The sequence below is a fragment of the Caloenas nicobarica genome, chromosome 6, assembly GCF_036013445.1.
Source record: "Caloenas nicobarica isolate bCalNic1 chromosome 6, bCalNic1.hap1, whole genome shotgun sequence".
NCBI lineage: Eukaryota > Metazoa > Chordata > Aves > Columbiformes > Columbidae > Caloenas > Caloenas nicobarica.
The window spans coordinates 20,203,335-20,218,971 of NC_088250.1; the positions used below are offsets into that span (position 1 = coordinate 20,203,335).

The 15,637-nt window shown below is 35.6% G+C and overlaps 1 protein-coding gene across 7 annotated transcripts in view; it reads left to right on the top strand.

Moving 5' to 3' along the window:
• Positions 1–15,447, top strand: part of LOC135990246 (neurabin-1-like) — a 55,358-nt gene extending 39,911 nt beyond the window's left edge. For 4 of the 7 annotated variants that reach the window (XM_065637766.1, XM_065637767.1, XM_065637768.1 and 1 more), the window contains 6 exons: positions 280–367; positions 1,450–1,521; positions 2,099–2,294; positions 7,552–7,668; positions 12,444–12,632; positions 13,973–15,447. In XM_065637766.1, the coding sequence (XP_065493838.1) occupies positions 280–367; positions 1,450–1,521; positions 2,099–2,294; positions 7,552–7,668; positions 12,444–12,632; positions 13,973–14,140 (830 nt within the window). In that variant the 3' untranslated portion in view covers positions 14,141–15,447. The remainder of the gene's footprint in view (positions 1–279; positions 368–1,449; positions 1,522–2,098; positions 2,295–7,551; positions 7,669–12,443; positions 12,633–13,972) is intronic. The other 3 variants (XM_065637769.1, XM_065637770.1, XM_065637772.1) reach the window with 3 other exon arrangements.
• Positions 15,448–15,637: the final 190 nt, after the last annotated feature.

Below are 15,637 nucleotides of genomic sequence, written 5' to 3' on the forward strand. Positions count from 1 at the left end.
AGTACAGAATTACTGTTCATCAAAAGCGATATTTTTGATCAGTCATAAGAAACTGTTGTGTTGCCACTTTTCAATGGTACAGCACAGCCAGAATGCTGGGAAAGTCCAACTTACATTGATATGGCTGTAGTATTTCCAGCTAGTATCTGCATGTGTGATTATGAATTTTAACACTGTTACTCAGGTTTTAGTATCTTATTAGAAGCATCATCATTAAGTACTTGAAACTGGCAAGTGTTTTTAGAATAATGTTTTTATTTTTCACTCTTCTATGAAAAGCAGAAGAAAAGAAAAATGAAGACAAGACAGTAGAAACAAATGAAGGAACATCATCAGGGAAGTCCAAAAGGAGATTTCCAGATTTTGGGTAAGATTTTACTTGTATTCATTTGGAAGTAAATAGTTTTCAGTGTTACTTTTGGAGAATATCATGTTCTCTAAATAAAAAAAAAGTGGAGGAAATCCAGTAATGCTACTTCATAGCAACACCCCTGGACAGAATCTTCTTCATCTTGAATTTGTAATGTTGCATTTATGTTTCTACCACATTTTGATTTAGTTTATCTGCACCTTTTTCCCCTCAGATAATTTCTTGGAGTTCTTCAGTTCTTACCTGAAGACACAATTTCTCTATGAATTAAATTGCAAATCCATGCGTAGTTTTATCACGATGTACTGTTGGAGCCTAGACTCTAGTGTTATGTCCTGCTGGCATTTCAGTCTGACAAGTCTGACATCTGTCTTGCCTTAATTCTTCCCACAGTAGAGGCGTCGTTCCATCAGGTTTGGTGGGTGGCAGTGATGAGCAGATTTCTGAATTTCATTTAGAAGAGGGGATTGCGAACAGGGGTAAAACAAAAGTGCAAGCTGCCTATTATCTGGAAATGCAGGGTGGTAACTGAACTCTGGGGATTTGGGAGAAGAGTTGCTCCTTTATGCAATAGGTCTTGCTCCTTTGGAGCCAGCTGTAAAGGTTGTTGAAGCAGTTAACATTGAGGGCTCAGAGTGGTACCACAACAAATAAATCATAATATATAACATGAAAATGAGAACTTACTTCACACACAGAGATTGTAATTAGTGACTTAGTTCAAGTCACTCTGCATTGCATATGAACATTCATATAGAAATAAAATGGTGTTCTTCCTTTTGGTTGCATGCACAATATGCTAAGTTTCTTTGGATTTTCTGTGTGTGTTTTGATTATATGTGGTCTTTGAGAGATATTTTAATAATTCTGCGATGGTTCTTCAATAAAATATGAATGACAGTACTTCTTTAATTGCATGCATAATCTGCTCTGTGTAACAACATTAATGTGGGGGTTTGTAACTGTTGAAGTCAATGTTGCATTGTGTAAATGTTGCCGATTTAAAAAAAAAAAAAAAAAAAAAGTTGCACTGTGTAAATGTAAATGCTTCATGAAAATTGGGGTTTTTTTCACTTCAGTGGATTACGGAAATCTGGAGGCAAGGGCAAGAAACAAGAAAAAGAAAATCTAAGAGGTTCTCTGGATAGCAGGTACTTGTTTTGTTTAATACATGTATGCTGCATTCCTAAAATTTTTAATCTAAGAATCTCTTTAAAGCTATCACAGAATCACTGTTTGACCTTAAAGTACATTCAAGTATAACAGTGGCAAAATTCTTTGAAGATTAATGTAGTGATGTGGAGATGAACTAATAATCTCCTGAAGTAAAAAAAATACATAGAATAGTATAGAGGAAAGAGTAAAGCAGGGTTACATTTTAAAGTGGCTCATAAGATTAACACGTTGTACCCTATCTTAAAAATAAAACTATATTTTGCTTAGGAAGATGGATGTTGAGTAAATTAAGTTAGCAAATTATTTGATAATGTTAAATTGTTATGTGAAATACTGTAAAAGCTCTTAAATTTGTGTTGTTCAATAACTCAAATGATTTTCCATAGATATTTAAAGGCAAGTATCAGTTTTAATTTTAAATATCAAGTGTGCTGTGGAATGGGTAAAAATGAGTGGTGTGTGGTTTGAATTTGTTGTTGGGGGGCTGTTTATGGGGCGGGGTGGGGTTTTTTGCTGTTCTTGTTTAAATACAATTTAATCTATTTACTTCAGAGGTTCCCGAGAACTGTTGGAGGACTCTGGCAACAATCTATCTGCATCAGATTCAGATTCCCCTGTTCCTACTTGCATGCCTTTCTCTTGGTTTGGAGACAGCCACAAAGAGCCTCAGGTTTCTAGTAGCAGCCTGCACGTTATTCAGAGTGGGCAGGACAGTTCTGAACATGGTCAAGAGAAGAATAGAAGCAAGGTAAAGATGACTGATTTGTGCTTTGAATATTTAAGCGTTGTGTCTTGGTAAAGTAAAAACATCAGTGTGAGTGTTCCCATTCCTTCCTGTTGAGTTGAAGCGTCAGTGGAGGCTATTAAGTCTGAAGTAGCATCTAAGGAACAATCACAGGGTATGCTTTTTCACCGGTTTATAATGGTAAAAGTAACACTGGATTTAGTTTTAAAAGCCAGATCTGTTTACCTGTCTAATACAGTCTAATACTTGGAGGAAGTGTACATAAATAGAGGTCAGCTTCCCAGGCAGCTGGCCAACCAGTTCTTAATATACTGGTATGTAGGGGTGGATGAAGATAGTGTCCCGGTTTTCATTAACTAATTTAATATTGAAAGCCGAGGGACACATCTGCAGAATACTCTCTCTTCTAGGAAACTGCTTCTGAGTAATTGATAATGCTCTAATAATTTAAAGCCTTTTAACCAGATCTTAAGAGTGAGGCTACAGGTGTGTAACTATGAAGTTCTCATCTTTACGGTTTAAACTATTAAAAAGAAATGGCTGTAAGAAGTAAAAAGTTTAATGTGTCCACTGTCTAAATATTTTGTTAAAACCTATTTCAGTGTAAGACTGTTACTAACAGTCTTATTAACTTACCTTCACTCTTGTTTCCTTTGGATTATTTCATCAGGTTCAAAATTGTAGCTATTGGAGTAACCTCATAAGCTAGGTTTATTCTTGAGTTTCACACTTTTTCTTCACTTTGGTTGTTTAAAATATCCTTTCACTTTTCACTTTTCCTCTGTGTTATTATATTAGAGAGAAATGAGTTACAAATCTGGAATAGAAACTTGCTGGGTTGTAGTCCATGAAGTCACTGATATTTTGCACAGATGGCAGATAACAAGAAGTTGGCTTTCCATGTTTCCAGATGCTGATTGCACTAAAATGCTGTTATAATACCTTTTTTTTTTTTAAATTATCTTCTGTTTTCTTAGTGTGAATTTACATTCCCTGTGACACAGGAGTAAGTTGTCTGCATACATAGTTTGTAAAAAATACAGAGAGTGGTTTTAGAACAATACAATAGGTTACTGTAACACAGGAACTTAAGAAGAGTTTTTTAACCTCTGAAGTGTTATAGAATGACACTTCAGAGAATACTGTCCAGTGTGCGTCAGTGTTGTGTATTTCCACCTCCTGCATTGCTTGCTTCTGTTGAGGCATGTAGTGGCCAAAAGATGTTTCTGTAAATAACCTCAGGATCTTGGGACTACAAGATCCATGTTGAAGGGGATAGGCAGACACTTTGGTACTATTTTTGACTAAATAGGAGTGCATGGTTGATCTCTTAATAGGCTGCAGCGAAGCTATCAAGAGATGGTTTCTATATAGATAAACATTCTGTGGTTCAGCTTTCAAAATCATTGGTTCAGAAGAACCCACTGGTCACCCCTGCATTCTTCCTTTCTATCTGATTCAAATATTTTTTCTGAGTATAGTATGTAGTTCCACTGCTGCATTTCTGTTATAAGCACCTCTAATGTGCTTAAGCACCCCTTAATGTGTTTATATAGACACTCTTTCTGGCAATTAAAAAGGTATCAATCTTACCAGATTGAGCACACTCTTCCTTTCCACATTGCCCTGAAATAATAGCCCTTTCTTCTCGTCGTTGTATACTTTAAGTTGATTATCCAGCTGGTTTCTTGCCTATTGTTTTATTTTTTGTTTCCTTCTCATGTTCCAGTATGTAATTGCTGCTTCCCGCTCTTTTCCTTACTGCCAGTTGCAAAGAACACACAAGTCTTCAGCCATATTCCTGCTTTGTAAAATGGTAGAAAGTCGACCCTGTTAAAGAATGGATTCTCATACATTAAATGATCCTAAAATCATACTCAGCCTCTCCGAAGTCAGGCTATTTTTACTTTGCAACATTTGGGGTCTTTTATAAAGAAGGTAGTGTGACAGTAGCTACTGCTTGGAATGGCTCATCTTTGTGGATCTTAACCTGCAGTTGATCATTAAGTTTGTGTTACAGTAACAAGGTTTTGGCTGGTAAACCTTGCTGTGAAAAGACATTAAAACTGAGAAAGAAATGTGCTTGACCACTCAGCAGTGAGTCTTGTTACTAAAGCAAAACAACAGCAGGGACAAAATCATCCTCCCAGAATTTAAGGAAAGAACACTCCTTTTTGTTGATGTGAACTCCATAATATTTCTTGCTTTTATGTCTGTAGTATCCCATACCATCAGGTGAAAGCATTTCTTAAAGAGCAGGTAAAAGTAGAAACCCTAAAATAAGAACTTTGTCATGTAAAAATCTCAAACTGTTCTATTGAGTCTTTTACATTGTGTGTAATTTTTGTAGTTGTGTTTTAATATTGTTCGTGTAAGGAATGTAATTATATTTAACTTTTTTCTTTCTTCAAAATTTGCCTCTTAAACTTAATGCACCTAGAAGGATTTTGTTTTCTTAAAATGATACTGAAGTTAGTCTTAAACTTATAATTTGGCAAAGTAATGAATCAACTTCTTTTTGCTTGTGAAAAACGGGAACACAAGAACTAAAATCTTGTAATCTGAGTGTTTGCAGACTGTTTAACCTTATGAGATTTCTAAATGACACAGTTCTTAAATTAGTCCCTTTACATAATCTGCCCTTTGATTTAGTCCCATTCTCTGATACAATACAAACACATACATACTGTTAATATTTATTATTTTTCCAGGGCGTTATTTAGCTTCTGTAGACTTGTATACAGTGTTCCATTTTTGGTGCAAAGAAGAACACTGTGCTGTAAACTATTTATATCCTAGTGTCTTAAACCTTAGGAAACATACCTATAAAACCTTTTCTATCCAAATTGTGTGCTCTTCGATAATCAAAAATCTTTGCAACTGGCTCTAAATCCTTAAAGGGAAATGACTACTACTTTAAACAGAATAGGAGCATGGGAAGGAGAAAACATTACAACTGGTGCTGAGATGCTTTACTTCTGGCTATGTTTTCTTCATATTTTTATTAAGGTCTCATTAAATATTTTTCTCAAATATCCTGTCTTTTTTTTTTTTTTTTTTTTTTTTTTGTACAATTTTGTTTCTGAATTGTTCTTGATTACTCTGCGAAGGTAGGAGGAGTGAACTGAGGCTGGCTAAAAGAAAAGCTCCTAAGTAGATTTTCAGGTTGGGTTGAAATTGAATTTGAGAATAGGTTGACGGATAAAGTAGTCTGCTGTTTCTGGTAATACTTTTAACATCTAAAAGATTGAAGAAGTCCCTAAAATGTAATTAATAAAAAGATCTACATGGTAAATAGAATACCATTTTTCAGTCATGCACAGTACCACATGCTTTGAAGAGGTAGCAGGAAAACTCAAGTTGTGGTTTGGTTTTTGTGGGTTGTTGGTTTTTTTGGTTTTGGGTTTTTTTGGAGGGTGGGATGGTGAGGGTGTGGATTTTGTTGGTTGTCTTCGTTTTATTTTGGGTTTTGTGTTTGTGGGGTTTTTTTGTTTGTGGGTGTGGGGTTTGGGTTGTTTGTTTGTTTGGTGGTGTTTGGTGGTGTTGTTTTAAGACTGGAAATGTACATCAGTAATTTAGAGTGAAAGGGAGAGCAAAGATCGAGTATCCACCCCCAAAACAAAAATAGAATAATCTAGAAAATTTAGAGTTCAGGTTTAAACTGAAATCAGAACAAAAATACAGAAGTGCTCAATGAAGACAACTGCAAAAACATAGTTCTCTTATAGGGGCATAAGTTCTTGGAGAAAAATTTCTTTAACGTCAGGTTAATTTAGGATCTCAGATTTTTTTCTACATAAATATGGTATGGCATCCTTACAAAGTATAGTTAGTTGATTGGGGACTTAGAGAAAATAATGGTAAATAATTGCTTACCATTTGTAGGCAGCAGGGTGCCTAAAGATTTTATATGATTTCAATATGACAGTTCTTACACTAGTTGTATTACTAACCTGAATTTTACTTTGTTACCTAACTATTGGTTTTTTAAAAAATTAATAGTACTTAATGTATTAAAATAATAAATTTGTCAAAATCTAATTTCAGAAGAATTTTCCATTTTGAAAATAATTCAGGCTGTCAAACCGCATAATTGCTGTAGATTTACAGTGTTTAACCATTTTAAAAAGACATCTGAGTAATTGTTTAACTTCTAGAATTTTTATTATCGTGTTTTTACAATATTTAGTACTTTAAGATTTTTACATAGTTTTATACAGTTCATTTATTATAAAGATTGATCTAAAGGTATTTTACATCTGTGCGGTATTTTTCATATCAAGGTAATTTTCAGATGACATGAGTGTGTGCCTCAAATGCAGCCACCTCGAAATTGAATCATAGAATAGTTCAGGTTGGAAGGAACCTTCAAAGGTCATCTAGTTCAACCCCCCTGGAATGAGCAGGGACATCTTCAACCAGCTCAGGTTGCTCAGAGCCCCGTGCAGCCTGGCCTGGGATGTCTCCAGGGATGGGGCATCTACCACCACTCTGGGTAAAGGAAGCTGTTAAAATGAACAGAAATACAATACAGTATCTTAAATCAGAATATAAAATTTTAGGAAGGCTTGTCCTTTGATAAGGTCTATATTCTCTGTTCACGATCTAGTTTAAACCCTGATCTGCAAACTGCCGAAAGCTTCTAGCTACTCCAATTCTCAATGTATGTCAGCAAAGACAGCCTATTTGTTCAACTACAGTGGTTTGGTAGTGGGCAACTATGGAGTCTAAGCCTAGTTCTTGTGTTCAGAAACTTTTTACATTTTGGGAGCACTACAGTGCCATGGGAACCTTAATGGCCATAAACAATTAGGACTTTGATTTTTATCTCGCCAACAGAACAGCACCTTCTGAAGCACATTCATGGTGCCTGTGTAGGTTTCAGTTGAATACAAACTCAGCATGAATAATCTGCCAAACCGAATCATAAACTGCTGCTCCCTGAGTGTGGTGTGCCTGCTGAAAGAGTAATCGCATGTATTTTCTTATGTACTTTAACACAATTTCAGGTTATGACTGATTCTCCACACAAGGTGCCCTCATCGGAGATATTGCTTTAAATTTGTTATGGTGGTTTTGAATTCAGAAGTTTGACAAAAACAAGTCAGATGCTTGATGTAGTGAGTGCATTTCATATGTGATCTAAAGATAACTGAGTCATAGTATTTTTTTACCAAAATTCAAAATTACTAGAATGTCACCTTATGACCTGCTTTTCCAAGGAGTGAGTTAATAAAACGTTATTTCCACTTGTTTGCAGAGTAGAATTGTCATAGATGATACATACCATAGCAAGCCAAGTTGTGAACTTTCAGGGTTAGTGACAGAACCAAATCTGTCAGGTCGTTCACACACTTTAACCTTCTCTTCAAATGAGGTGAGTTTCAAAGTGTGTATATGTGTCTTGTTAATGTTGTTGTTCACACTAGAGCATGTTTAATAGAAACAGATTTGTGTAATGTGAAACTAGACCGCTATTTCCATATTTTCATGTTGAAGAGCATTGTAAAGATTCCTAAGCTTTAACTGAACTAAGGACATGGACTAATAGATGCCATGTTAGCCTTTGTGTTCTGATCCTAGTTATATCATAAAAAATGGAATGAACTCTCTGATCAAATTGCAGTTTTAAATTTTACATACAACACCTTTCTGCTCATGTAATTCAAAGCAACTTCCTGGGTGAATGAAAACTGCAGCACTTTTGATCTTACCTTCACATCAGTGTAGGTTTGTCTTACCATAAAATTTCATCTAAATTAAAAACAAACAAAAAAGAAACAACAACAAAAATACACACAAAAAAATTGAACCAAAGCCCAAAACAATGCAGAATGAAGTGGTTCCGATATATAGCTAGAAACTTAGATACCTGGAAGTCAGTGTTCATTCCCCTGGGAAACTAACTCCTTTGCCTGCTAGTGGAACCTGAAGTCCACACTTTGGTAACATTCTGAGATACTGTCTCATTTGGTGTTTGACTGATGGATATCTTGATAAATTAAATCCTTTATAGACTAGGAGTCATCATTAACAGCTGAACACAGTCATCTTCCAGACGCAGGTTAGAGGACTAACCAAACTGAAAGTTATAAGGTTAGAAGAAAAAATTAAATGGTGGCTCATGAATGTGGGAGTTCTTTAGCTATTTTAAACCAGGCTTTGGTGAAAATCTTAGAATATTCCAGTAATATATAGAAACTCAGAACAGTCTTACAAACAATGCTATAAACCACTAACAAAAATCTGAGATGTCAAAAATCATTTAAGTAGTTTACATGTTTCAGTAGTGGATTAATTTCTTGTGGGTTTTTATCAGTGATGACAGTCATCGGTCTAAGGGAAACCAGAGGAACTCCAGTTAATATGTGCTCCCTGCAGTTTTTTAAGTTGAGTGGTTCATGAACACAATAAGTGTTTCTAAAACTTTCAAGCAGTATATATATCGTAAGATTTTAGCAAAGCTAAATATCTTTTTGAAGATTGTTCTTTGATCAGTGTTAAAGCTTTCAGTAAACTGCTGGTTATAAAACTCGGAGAAATGTTGTCTATTACTAACTGTGCATGTGTACAGTGATGATTCTAGTGTTTTCCCTAGTTCATATATTGCTTATGCATATGGACAATGAAAGTTGTTTTGTACCTTTTCAGTAATTATATTGATTATCAGGGTCTGTTCTGAGAACAATGATAAACTCTGAGCTGTTTTCTCTTCTGGAAAGGCAGTGTGTGTGTGAAGAAAAATAGGTAGTTCTATTCTTGGGATTTGTTTAATTAGTGGTATAATAGGAAAAAAGTAACCAATCTTATAGCAATTTTTGATATTTCAAATCCTTAACTTAAGCTCTTCACAAGTATGATTTCTATCAGGTGCTTGTTATTTGGATGAGTTCAGAAAAATCCGGCAGATACCATGCTAGCCAGTGTGAGAAGCTGTACTTTCAGAGGAACAGGCTACTGCATGCTGCCTTGCAAATCCTGAGTTGTTAGAAGACTAGAGATGGAAACATCTCTTAGAAGCCCAGGTGGGAGCAGCACTGCAGGGTCTGCCTCTGCCCGGTGGGTTCTCAGGCACTTTGGGGAGGCAATGGCTGGTGAGAGCTGGGTTGGTGGCAGCCAGCTGGTTAGAGGACAGGCAGCTCTGCTCACAGCTGGTTAGCGAGCTCGCTGGTAATCCCTCCTACCCTGGTAAAGCTTTTAATATGTTCAATGGTGTGAAGGCATTTGTTTTTCCTTGGTTTTTGTATTTTTGTCTTTAGAACCTTCAGTATTTCTGGACTTGCTTTCTGAATCACCTGCGTGTTTTCTCATGCTTCCATACCATATAAATAGTTTTAGTTCAGCTTTCTGAATTTGCAGCTGATGTTTTCTGTGTGTGGTGGCTGTTTTGATGACTGTAACTCTGATGTGCAAACAGCCTGGGACAGTCCTTCTACCTCTGGAAGGACAGTAAAATTAGAAAATGATGTAGATGTATTACTCAATGAACAATAAGCACTACTCAAAAATCAGTGTTCATCCTATTCTTCTACACTTTTCACTTTCCTATTCACATTCTGGAAAAAAAAGTTACAGATGAGCTTTTCCCTTGCGCAGTAGTGAAAAATCCAAATTATACAGGATTAAATATCTTCCTGTTCACCTTCACTTCTGTAAGGAGATGATGTCTAAGTGTTTGTTTAACAGATTCAGTTTTTGCTATAACTTACTCTGGTTTTAGGGTTGTGTCTTTCCCAGGATGAAGTAGGAGGGGTTTGTTAGCAATTAATGATGCTAAAAGCATAGACTGGAGTTAGCTCAGTCTGGAGGATTCCTCTGTGGGACAGTGTGTAGCTGCTCTGGTCCATGCTGCTTGGAGGAACCGGTGCAGAGAGCCCCCGGGCTTGTGTCAGGGACTGCATTCCCCTGGCGAAATGAATGAATCTGGGCCTCTTTGTTTGGCAGGAGTGCACCTTTTTCAAGTACTTATACTCTGAAATTACAGAAGCAAAGTTGCATGGCTAGCACGTATTAAATAAAACTATTGAATAAGTTCTAACTGGAATAAAACATTTTACACATTTCTCAGTGTAAAGGAGATATATACAGATATAGAGACATACACCCCCCAAAGGATAGAGGTAGATATGTATTAAAGATACATATAGAGAGAAGTATATGTATATATGTGGGAACCTATATGTAGTATTTTTTGCTGCTGATAGACCACACACAACTCTGAGATAGAGGTCAAACTTGAAGTGTGTGAAGTTTACTTTTTTTTCTGTATTATTCATGAACACTTGCTAGTATTAGACAAAGTTACCAGTGGATACTTTGTCTTATACAGTCAGGTTGAGGAGTACTGTTATCTAAAATTATTTAAATTTTGAAATTCCTTTACTAATTTATACAATGGATTTTCTTTCTCTGAGCGAAGCATCTCAAGCTTGCCTTGATACAGATGTGGTATAGAACATTTCAGGCAAAACCTCTTCTAGAGCCCTTTGCTGTTATTTTGTGAAAATTACTATTCTTCTTTTGCACATCAGGAAGGTGGATGTGTTCACACTTTGTTATATCTACACAGCCATTTTAATTTGGACTGGCGGTTCATTTTCGAAGTAAATCTCCTGATTGTCCCCACTTGCCTTACTTTGATTCATCTTGGAAATCAAATCAGATGTGCTCCAGCAGTGCTCCTGGTGCATCCTAGCTGCTGGTGGCTATTGAGTCTGTGTGACCAGACTGGAGCTATTTGGAAGTGAAAATCCTTTGAAGTGCTTGTAGTATGGATTTTAGGACCTCAGCACAAACTGTTCTGCTCTACAAACTTGTTCCTGTTTATCTGCACTACCTCCTAATGTAACCATTGTCCTTTGTTTCACAGACCAGGGAAAGCAAAACCATTTCTAATTAATGTCGTCCTCTCATACATCAGAAATTTTAAATTGTATTTGTTCCACCTCAGATGTGTTCCATGTTGCACTCCCAGATCCAGTTCACTGTATGATCGGATCGTGTGACAGGCCTATGTCTCACTACCTTTCACTTGCAGTCGCCAGAATTATTTTGTTACATTCAATCAACTCTCCCAAATTTTTCATCAAGGTCTGGGAGTTGTAGTTGTTCACCTGAAACTTACAGGGTCATCTCTTAAATTTATCACTAGAAAGACGCTTATTTCCATGTTTTCTGTTTACAAATGACATGTGTAAGGCTCCCTGGAAAAAGTGGGCATGCTTTCTACTGTTTTGTAAATATCTTTGCTAAGGAGTAGAAGCTGCCTAGTGGAGCAGCCCGCAAGTCCAGTGCAGCCTATACTCAGTCATGAGCTAGCAAGAGATCATTTTGGATAGTAATAAAAGTTCAGGTAACTCTGATGATACCGATTCAAGTATCGCACTAGAATCTCTTCTGCACAGCCACTGAGCTCTTTTTTATGTAGCTTTTCTTTTCTGATGAAGTAATAGAGTGCTGCAGGACGAACAGCAACACCTTTTTCCCTCAGAAGCCAACTGAAATTGAAGCAGGGAGCTTTAAAAGTTCTGTGAGCTGGCAAAGTGCATTTTCAGTGGAAGGCTACAAGCTCTTATGTTTCTGAAATGGTCTTCTACTCAACAGACCCTTTAAAATGTTGACATGATGGCATTAGGTGAAAGAATAAACAGTCCTCTCTATTTAGAAATGTACCAAATTTAGTAAAACTGTACCTAGAACTGTCATCAGATTTACTACTAGAATTGGTTTTATTCTGTATTTCCTTCACTTAACAATAATCAATAATACAGTTGAAGAGCTTCTTGGTTCTTCTTGATGCTGTGTAAGGCAGTATCTATCATTAGGATTGAGCTACCTTAACTGACTGAGGAAGCTTGCTCACTTGTAGGATACATCAAATTTAAGCCAATGCTTTGCTATATATAATTTCTTAGGGAAAACCATTTATGTTCTCTATTTCTGACTTAGTTTGTGTTGAATGTTGTAGTGTCTTTTTGTTGGTAGTAAATTCCTAGGCAAACAGACTATAAACTGTGATCTCAAGAACTTTAGTCATTTTGGAGCTAGAATATGCTTAAAAATGCATTTTGTTAATCAAACTCAATTAGCAACTGGAATTCAACATATAGTCAAGTAAAACATTCCTTACAGTGACTTTTCTCAATTGGTTAGGCATTAGATGATGAATTTACAACCACAGGAAAGCAAAATCAGTGGCACAGTAGACCTATTTCTGAATGGACCACTCAGCAAGTCTGCCACTGGTTAATGGGAATGAACATGGAGCAGTACATCACCGAGTTCACAGCCATGAACGTGGATGGGCAGCAGTTAATGCAGCTTGACAGCGAGAAGTTAAAGGTATGGGAATATCCCTGGATAGACTTGTAACTATATAAATTTCATTGCTTATTCAGACATATTTTTAACCTACAAAGTCTATTTTCCTGTTTAGATGGCTTTTTAAGGGATAGAGTTTTGCTTTTGAAATACTTGGAGACTATACAGTGAGATGAGAATTTAGTAATTGATTGCATAATTAAAGACAATCCATTTTTAATCAGAAAAATACTAAGTATTTCTTCCTTGTTTGTATCTTGAGGAAGTCAAAGTAAGCATAATTCCCCAAAGGGGCTTGATATATCTATCATAAATCTCAGCATAAGGTCACATCAAAACAAGATCTGGCCAACTCAAATGCACAGAACTGCAGGATCCAGTTTTAGAAATCTGTTTCCTCCATATCTCTTCAAATGGGAAGGCTAAAATCCTACATGATGACCTTTTAAATGCTTTTGGTTTTTACTCCTGCTGAAAACATCTATTCTTTCTTTTGACCCTTTTCTTGCCTCTGGAAGCCACATGGTATGGATACCTTATAGTGTTATGAAACTCCCTGATTTTCTTTCTCATTAGATTGCCAGACTGCATTTCGGATGGGCAAGATGTGTGACTAAAATGAGGCTCATTGGTCTATCCTGGCATAAGGCAAATTATTTTTAATGATCAATAGTAGGATTTGAGTGTTGTGGAAGAAAAATAAGTGTCCAACTTCAATCTCTAAAATATACCTGCATTTTAGAATAAATGTGCAACATTAAATGTCCTGTATTTTGTTAAATAAATATTTCCTTGGACACAGAGGAAGTACCTGTTATTGGTCTGTCAAATGACTGTCTCTATTTGGGGAACTTTGGATGTTGATGCTTAAAGCATAATTTACACCTTATGCCAGAGTTCCATAGCGTGTGAGCAAGTGCTGTCCTTAACTTGGAATCGGGTAGTGCCACCTGCTGATCAAAAATCACAGCGTACCTTTTACTTACTGGATACACTTTTTCATAATACACTTTAAAATCCTTAATGTTAAAAATTAAACAGTAGTTACTGAATATATATTCGTCTTGTATAAAAGGAGCTAGAAAAATATTTTTAAACTACTACTTATGCTGATTGCTGGAAATTCTCAGGTGTCTACAGGTGTATAAAATGGAACGAGTAGCTGTTACTTCACAAGAGCAGGCCCTTGATTCCTCACTTACCTTGTTACCCAGATGATAACTTACCATGCTTTTGAGGACTTAGGCCTTTATTTTTCAAATAAACAGACTGCCTTGCAGCAAAGTAAATAACACTTTAAACTGTTCATGATGAGGTATTTTTGTTTCTTTTTTCTTCTTTTTGTTTTTCCCCCCGCAAAGGCTTTGGGAGTTTCCAGTCAAAATGACCGATCAACAATCAAGAAAAAAATTAAGGATATTAGAAAAACACAAGAAAAACTGGAAAAGCAGAAGGAAAAGGTTCAAAAGAAGGAGAGAGAAGTTCGCAAGACTGGCAGAGTGGTAACTACTCTTGAATCAAGCTGCTAAAATGACCCTGTTTTATTTTAGTGCAGATTTGCTTCATCTTGAGGAAGTTCAGCAGATTTGTATATAATTGTACAATTGAGGGAGGAGGGAAAGTGCAACAGTTTAACATGGTAGGTGGTTTTTGACTTTTTAATTATGGTCCCTCCCCATTACAACCCAATAAAATGAAATCATGTTTTCAGTATTTTTATTCCTAGTTGACTCTACTGTACTAACAGACAATAATTTAACTTTCTGCCTTAAGTAATATTTGTGCTTCTAAGACCTCATATGCCCTTTTCATTGAAATTGATGTTCGTGAAAAGTAGAATACTATACTAAAAAACATTCCACTATTAGTCAACTAGCATTTGGTAGAGTTGAATCTGATAGAGGGACAATAGAAAAATCCTGCCAACAAATCCAGTCTGACAGTCTGTTTATCTGTTGCCACTAAAGATGTATAGTAAAAATTAAGTTTAAGAAAACGGTAATGTCAAATTAATTTAAAAAGAAAGCATGTATTTCAAATTTATGGATTATTTTGTTTAAATTCTTGTTTTTCTGGGATTTTCATTCATGGTTCACTGTAGTAGCACATTGCTTTGGAATTCTGTATGTTGCAATTTGCTGAGAAAATAACAAGAAATATTAAGTAGTTTTCACAAACTACATATATTGAGCATAATATTAAGTTTTCTGTACACTACCCATATGGTGTCGGGACAAGGTTTAAACCTATAAATAAGATCTTTTTTAAACTATTTTTCCTAAATAATACATAGTTTTCTAGATTTATGCTACGAATAAGATCAATTTGCAATACATGTATTTCTCTTTTCTACCTGCTACAAGATTTTTGTGGACCAAATTTATATATTTGCTAATTTTAAACTCTACTGTTTTTCAAACTTAAAATACTGAGGGAAGAATTGTAAGAAAAATTATCACTGAAGCACTGGGTTTCTGCATTGTATTTAAATGTTCAATTGTAGACTACAGGTTATTTCTCTTTAAAGGAGGATTTGATTCTCAGAATAGTTTAGAGCATTAATTGGTGTTTTGTATATTTACATACTATTTTCTAGAGATACTACAACAGCACTTCCTTTAATTAGATTATTCCAGAAATACAGACTAGTTTAAACATCAATTCCACCATAGAATAGACTAGAACAAAACTTACATAATTCATTTCTGTGGACCAAGTTCTCCTTTAAATCTATGGACTGTTTTTCATTTTAATTAAATGAATGAACTTCACTGTTGGTGTTTCACAGTTATTATTTTTTTTGTATAAATGTCTTATGAATTTCAGCAACAGGACTGTGTGGAAATGCTTCTGCACACTATGCATTTCCAAAATAAAGTTTGAAAATGTTGGTAATAATTACATTTTAAAAGAGGTTTGATTTTTCAGGGGGTTTTTGCATTAAGAAACCATTCTTTGGTCAAGATTTAACTTATTTACTTTGTTTCCAGTAGCTTTGAGTTTGTGCTCCAAACTTACAAACCTCG